Consider the following 7,957-nt stretch of genomic DNA (forward strand, 5'->3'; position numbering starts at 1 on the left):
AAAATTTCACTTCACTTACAACCTATAGAAAGAAACTATATGCTAGTTAAGGAGTTGAGCTTGGTTCCATAGACAATAAAGAGTGAAATCAGTTTTAAGCAGGGGAATGATGTGACTAAATCTACCTTTTAGAAATTTAACTCTGGTGGCCCTTTAGGAGATAGTATGATGAGGGGTGGAAGCTGGATACAGGTTAATGGAGGGTTGGGCTATGGAAAATCCTGGTTCTGGTCCAGATGAGCCAAGGGAGTAGGGATAGGTGTGGAGGGCAGAAGTCCTTCCATTTCTGTCCCCCAAACACCTCTTCAGGCTCATTTCTGTCACCCACTCTCGCATACCCTGTGCTAGGTTCATTCCCTGAATATTCTAGCATTCTAGGCTGTTCTGTTCACTCATACATTGCATAATTGATGTCCTTCTCTTTTTCCAGAAATAAACTCTTAGTCATCTTTAGAGATCCAAGTCCATTTTCCTTGTCTCTGTGATTCCTTCCTGGCTTCCCCTTCTCTGAGTTCTCTGCTCTGTCTTCTGTATTCCAACAACACTTGTTCATATATTTGCTATAGACAGATGTGTCCATGGTCAAGTGTTATTTGTCTGTTCAGGTGGCTACATTTTCCTATTAAATTTTGAGGTCTTTGAGAATAGAGCAATAAATAAAGCTAGATAAGGAGGATGGGAATTGCTATTGTATATAGTCAAGAAAGATCTCACTTAAAAAAAAAGAACCTGGGGCGCTGGGGTGGCTCAGTCGGTTAAGTGGTCGACCCTTGAGTTTGGCTCAGGTCATGATCTCAGGGTCCTGGGTTGGATCCCCGTGTCGGGCTCTGACCTTAGCGGGGAGTTTGCTTGGGATTCTCTCTCTCACTTTGACCCTCTCTCCACATGCTGTCTTTCTCTCTCTTTCTCAACTAAATAATCTTTTTAAAAAGAACCAAACCTTGTAAACCTGCAAACCAAAAAGATAACCAATATAATATAAGGCTCAGAATTTTACCTAATAGGACATAATGTACATGAAAAAAAAAGAGAGCGATCTCACTTAAAAAGATAACATTTGAGCCAAGACCTGAAGGAGGTGAAGGAGAGAGCTCTGTGGGTATGCAGGGGGAGGAGTGTTCCAGGAAAATAAACAGCAAATGCAATGACCCTGGAGTGAGAGTAGGCTTGGCCTGTTCAAGGAATGAATGCGGAAGGCGGGCGGGCGGGGGGTGGGGGGTTGGGGGGGGTTGGCGCGGAGGTCAGAGAAGTAGTGGGGAAGTCGGTCATGAAAGGACTGGTAGGATTGTTCGGATTTAGCCATTACTCTGAGTGACAGGGAAGCCACTGGCAATTTTGGACATATTATGTCATAATCTGGTTTATATTTTAAAAGTGTCATTTGGCTGCTCTGATGAAAATAAACCACAGAGAGTAGGGGCGAAGTAAAGAATATGGTGAGGAGACTATTATAATGATACAAAGAAAAGGTGGTTTAAGGGATTAAGGTGGCAGCAGTGGAGGCAATAAGAAGTGGTGAGATTCTGCATTGACTTTGAAGGTGATAAGATTTACTGTTGGACTAGCTAAGGGATATGAGAAAGAGGAATCAAGAGACTTGAGAAAGGAAGCCCTTTTACACTCTTGGTGGGAATGTAAATCAGTACGGCCACTATGGGAAACAGTATGAAGGTTCCTCAAAGAATTAAAAATAGAGCTCCCATATTCCAGCAATCCCACTTGTGGGTATATATCCAAAGGAAATGAAAACAGGATCTTGAAGAGATATCTGCACTCCCAAGTTCATTGTGGTGTTAGTCACAAAGCCAAGATAAGGAAGCAGCCCAAGTGCCCATTGATGGATGAAGGGATAAAGAAAATATGGTGTGTGTGTATGCATATATATATAATAGAATATTATTCAGCCTTATAAAAGAAGGAGATCCTGCCATTTGTGACATAATGGGGGAAACTGGAGGACGTTATGCTCAATGAAATAAACCAGACAAAGAAAGACAAATACTGCATGATCTCACTTGTATGTGGAGTTATGAAAAGTTGAATTCTTAGAAACAGAATAGAAGGGTGGTCACCAGGGCCTGGTGGTTGGGGAGAAATGGGGAGATGTTAGTCAAAGGAACAAACGTTCAGTTATAAGATGAGTAAGTTCTGGAGACCTAAGGTACAGTATGGTGACTATAGTTAATAATACTGTATGACTAAATTATTAAATATTGTATTGAATATCGTATTACTGAAATTTGCTAAGAGGGTAGATCTTAAGTGTTCTCACCTAAAAAATAAACGAATCTATGTGGGATGATGGGTATATTAATTTCTTTGATTAAGGTAATCATTTCATCACATATATATATATATTTGTGTTTAGTATTATACTTGGAACTGAAATACTTATGAGACATTTCTATGTTTAGATGGTTTCAGAGAATAAGTCCAGTCTCATATCATGATTTCTCTATATTTGAGCTCTTAATTTTCTTCAATTCTTTTAGTAATTTCTGCAAGAAAAGTGAGGGAACAGTGATATATATATATATATATATGAAGGTTCCTCAAAGAATTAAAAATAGAGCTCCCATATTCCAGCAATCCCACTTGTGGGTATATATCCAAAGGAAATGAAAACAGGATCTTGAAGAGATATCTGCACATATATATATATATATTTACTACTTTTTCTCTCCATCTCTTCTTCACATTCTCCTGAATGTTTTTATAGAATTTTCTATGTTTACTGAGGAATTCGTTCCATGTTCCGATACTTTTAATAGAACGCAAAGTTATGTACATTGCCTGACTTCTATTATTCCTTCCATTCTCCTCCGTGGCATTCTCCAGCCCCTAAAATACCCTCAATAATCCCTGACATAACCTGTAGTACAAGTACTCTGTTACCTCAATATCCATGATCCTATAGAATGTGACCCTAGAGGAGAAGGTTCCTGATGAAGACATTTGTTCGCTGTTAGCTATTCAAGATTGTGGGAAGAGTTACTTTGTCCTAGCCTGTGCTTTCCATGCAAAACCAAGAATCTGCCAATTGCAAACAGCTGACAAACCGTGTGTTTACTGTAAAGGGAGGGCCCAGGAGAACTTGGCGTTACGGAGAACATCTGTCATGTTATGGAAATTAACTATACACTTCCAAAGCAAGTTTCATACAAGCCACTTCACTTGAAATCTCTGTTGAAGAAATCCCCAATTTTGCCAAAATACTTCTGCATGAGAAATTTTGGAGTTATCAGATAATTTATTGTACTGGTCTCGTCTGAACTGAAGGATAAACACTGCACATGCCCATCTCTTAATTAGTGTGTGTCACCGATAGCTCTAATGTACTAACGATCATAGGATTATCCTTTAATAACGACTAAATTGAGAACAAAGAGAAGAGCAGCACAGGCTCTTTTAAGCCAACATGGCACAGAGTATGGAGGCCGGTCACGGGTGAGGGTGCGAGTCCTCAGGGGCTTGATGATCCGCGCTCTCTGGGTCAGGATGGCTCTCTGGGCCCCAGCCCACTTCCCTGGCCCCGACAGACGGTACTGGTAAGGTGTGCACGGTCCAAAGAAAATTTCCATAGCCAGCTTTGGATCCCACAGGAAGAGTGAGAGCAGTTTGGGTTTCACTCCTATTTCAGAGGCAATTTCATCCATGTAATCCACGTACTGTACTCTGCGTGTGTCACCAGGGTTATTCAGGAATCTGAAATCAGAAGGGGGAAAAATAAAAAAATTAAAAAATTTTAAAAATTTTAAAATAAAAAAACCGCAAGTCAGCTGACAACCCCCATCCTTCCAAGCACGATTCCTCTCAACATTGGTGGACCTTGTATGAGGGGATAATCCACGGGAAAAAGAATGAACGGCTATTGATAATTTCTCAGTGGTTTCTTTTTTTTTTTTTTTAAGATTTTATTTATTTATTTGACAGAGAAAGACACAGCGAGAGAGGGAACACAAGCAGGGGGAGTGGGAGAGGGAGAAGCAGGCCTCCCGCCGAGCAGGGAGCCCAATGCGGGGCTCGATCCCAGGACCTGGGCATCATGACCTTAGCTGAAGGCAGATGCTTAACGACTGAGCCACCCAGGCGCCCCCTCAGTGGTTTCTAACAAAATATTCACACAGTGTATTTTTCACCTCAAATCCTTCCAAGGGTCTTGGATAGTCATAGGTGGTGGGGTTCAGAAGATTTTTGTCATATTAATGATATTCTTTGCTGAAATCTCCTGTACTTTGGCCATGCATTTGATTCTCATTCAGGATATATCTCATTTTGGTAAATTGGTGGGAAATATGAATTGTACTGGCCAGTTATTCAGGTATGTGTGACACTAATTTGATTTTCAGTATTACTGAAATGCAATTCTTGGCCAACCTTCTTAAACCAACTCCTGGATAACTGACTATTCTTAGGACGAACCCTTTGATTGTAGAGAACAAGCTGTGACATTCCCATGGTAGATTCTCAACAGGTATTTGTTGCATAGAAACACATTTCCAACCCCAATGGTTGAGAATAATTTTCTATTAAGAAGATCTGGTACAACGTACAAGCCTCTGACTTCATGTCAGAATTTTAATTGGATTCTGTAATGATTTGCCAACTCATTTCTCACATTGATTTATCTTTCAAGCTCCTTGGAAGAGTGAACAACCCTGCATTTCATCTTTGCATTTCATACACTTTGCACCTCTAAGGCTATGCTATGACATAAATTTATAATTGTATGCTTATCTTGCATTACATGAATTTTAAACATAATTCTAAAGTTTCTATCTTGGATTATTCTGTATCCATTCTTCCCACAAATATTCCATACACTTATATTATGCTTGATTAAGAGGAAATGAAGAGGTTAATATTTGAGATCTCATCTAGGCAAATTGACTCAGATTCTATGATGAGGAAAATGTAAAGCATACTTGATAGGCAAACAATGCCACCTAAACACTTTCAATTGACTTTTACTAAGAAGCAAGTTTCTTACTCTTTTTCAAATTTTTTCCTCTTCTTTCTTATGTCATCCACCATGCCACTCACTGAAGGTAATTTGTTCAATCCTAGGAAAGAAAGATGAGGTTCCACAAGAAATGAAGACCCTGAGAATCAGTGTGGTAGAGAACATCATGAGTGAGGTAGCACAAGAGTGGGGGAGATGGACCCAGGAGTTACTGTGGAATGCCCTCCATTCCTTGTTTAATCAGGCGCTCATGCCTTACAGACTTATGAGTTTGCATCTTGACTAACAGACCTCAAAGCTCACAAAGAAGGATGGACTGAAGGGAGTCGCACCCAACTGACAAGACACAAAGTAGTGTGTGTGTCGTCCCATTACCAGAGTATTCACTCTGGCTGTCTTTTAAATAGTGAGTTACACTTGTTCATTTATGTTATGAATTCTTTGCCAACAAGTTGTCACTTGATGATAGCTTAAAGTAGTGGTTTTTAAATCTTCATTTTCATACAGGAATCCTACAGGTTAAATAATGATCAAACCCTAAAGTAACAAATCTCAAGTGGCACAATTTCAGATACTGTAAAGGTTAACTTCAGATATGTTTTGCAGCAGAAGAGCTTTGCAATGCTTCTGAAATCACACTATCTGGATTGCCATCTTTTCTAAATATGCATAAGGTCAGCACATACCCTTAAATACACGAACGGCCCATCAGCTCTGGAGCTCCGATGTGGGAATGGTGGCTCCCACAGGCTGGAGGATGCCAATGAAAGCCAGGGTTGGTTTCTCTAGTTGAGGAGGGAAGACATATTTAAACATGGAGCGCTGGCTGTCCAGTACTGTTGAATTATTTTCCAAAAAGGGGAAAGAGAAAGTACATCCTGTGCCGTCTTCAAAGATGGCGGATGTCTCCATAAATCCTTTAACATTTGGTTTTATCATAACTCTACCAGATATTATGTGATTGGGTAGATCATCACTGAAAGTAGGTTGATGGCTCAGGAATCTGAAGAATAAAAATTGAAATCCAGGAAAATTAATATGTATTTTTGGAAAGGAGTTGAACTCAGAAAATACTTCAAATAGTTTTTAGTTGAGCTAAGAAAAAAAAGACTTAGATTTTTGTTTTGTAAATATTTCCTTTACTCAATACTTTTTCTGAATTTTTACTGAATAGACATTCTGTATTATTAGAATGCCAATAACATTTATCTAATGCTTATTATAAGCAAAGAGAAGATTTTGAAATGTGGTATATAAGTTTATACCAGTGATAGTATTGATATCTAACTTCTTTAAAACATTTTTTGAGGGGAGAGATTTTATTTATTTATTTATTTATTATATTTATTTATTTATTTTTAAATATTTATTTATTTATTTGACAGAGAGAGACACAGCAAGAGAGGGAACACAAGCAGGGGGAGGAGGAGAGGGAGAAGCAGGTTTCCCTCAGGGCAGGGACCCTGATGTGGGGCTCCATCCCAGGACCCTGGGACCATGACCTGAGCCGAAGGCAGATGCTTAATGACTGAGCCACCCAGGCGCCCCTGTGGGGAGAGATTTTTAAAAGCAATTAGTGGAGGTGTTCATACTAGAACAGCAAAATCAGATCATATTTGGATTTCCATTTATTTTGAGAACCTACATACCATTTTTATAAATTTTACCAACATTCTTTAATACTGCTAGTGGTCTCCCTGCTTCCACCCCTGACTCCCTACAATTTCTCCTCCACTCAGGAGCAAGAGTAACCCTTTTAAAATGTAGAATTATATCCTGATGGGTTTCTATTTCACTAAAAATGAAATCCAAAGCTCTGTCCATGCTATAGCCCTAAAAATCCCTCTGGGGGTGCCTGGGTGGCTCGGTTGAGTGTCTGACTCTTGATTTCCACTCAGGTCATGGTCTCATGGTGGTGACATCTGGCCCCACCTTGGGCTCTGCCCTCAGTGGGGAGTCTGCTTCGAATTCTCTCTCTCCCTCTGCTCCCCCACGCCCACCCCAGGCTCGTGCTCTGTCTCTCAAATAAATAAATAAATCTTAAACAAAATAAAAAATAAAAATCCCTCTGTGACCTGGCCCCTGCCTATGCCTCTGAACTTATTTCCTACCACTTCACCTCTCCCAGTAGTCTCGCTACACTGGGTTCCTTGCTCTTCCTTGAATAAATCCTGTTCATTCCGGCCTTTGAAGTTGGTGCTGCTTCTGCCTAGAATGTGATTCTCATCTTAGATATTCTTTCAGGACTCGCCTCCTCACTTCCTTAGGTCCCCATTCAAATGCTTTCTCATCATATAAGCATTCCAGAGCCACCCCATCTAAAAAAGATTCTTCTCCCCAACTCTGCTTACTGTTTCTTCATAGCACGTATTACTCCATGTCATTGCATTATGTTTTGACTAGTTGGTTTCTCCCCTACTAGAAAGAGGCTCAGCAAGAGCTAGGACTCTACCTGGCCTTGCCCTTCTTCTACTCCCAGTACCCAGAAACCTACTTGATCATAGTAGGAACTCAGAAATATTTATTAAATTTATGTAGGCTGTACACATAGTCAATTTTTTTTTAAAGATTTTATTTACTTATTTGAGAGAGAGAGAATGAGAGAGAGCACATGAGAGTGGGGAGGGTCAGAGGGAGAAGCAGACTCCCTGCCGAGCAGGGAGCCCGACGCGGGACTCGATCCCGGGACTCCAGGATCACGACCTGAGCCGAAGGCAGTCGCTCAACCAACTGAGCCACCCAGGCGCCCTATTTATTTATTTTTTAAAAGATTTTATTTATTTGAGAGAGAGAGAATGAGAGAGAGGGAACACATGAGAGGGGATAGGGTCAGAGGACGAAGCAGACTCCCCGCCGAGCAGGGAGCCCGACGCGGGACTCGATCCAGGGACTCCAGGATCACGACCTGAGCCGAAGGCAGTCGCTCAACCAACTGAGCCACCCAGGCGCCCCACATAGTCAATTTTTATGTGCTTCCACATTTATACCTCACAA

General features: G+C 40.7%; 1 protein-coding gene across 1 annotated transcript in view; it reads right to left on the reverse strand.

Annotated features, from left to right (window-relative positions):
- Nucleotides 1–2,786: 2,786 nt before the first annotated feature.
- The window catches only part of LOC102731808 (flavin-containing monooxygenase 5-like), an 11,049-nt gene continuing 5,878 nt past the window's right edge, over nucleotides 2,787–7,957 (reverse strand). Inside the window, 3 exon segments of the mRNA XM_081823214.1 lie at nucleotides 2,787–3,705; nucleotides 4,991–5,063; nucleotides 5,650–5,966. Of these exon segments, the coding sequence (XP_081679340.1) occupies nucleotides 3,354–3,705; nucleotides 4,991–5,063; nucleotides 5,650–5,966 (742 nt within the window). The 3' untranslated portion in view covers nucleotides 2,787–3,353.

The sequence above is a fragment of the Leptonychotes weddellii genome, chromosome 6, assembly GCF_054177405.1.
Source record: "Leptonychotes weddellii isolate Sample4059 chromosome 6, ASM5417740v2, whole genome shotgun sequence".
Lineage (NCBI taxonomy): Eukaryota > Metazoa > Chordata > Mammalia > Carnivora > Phocidae > Leptonychotes > Leptonychotes weddellii.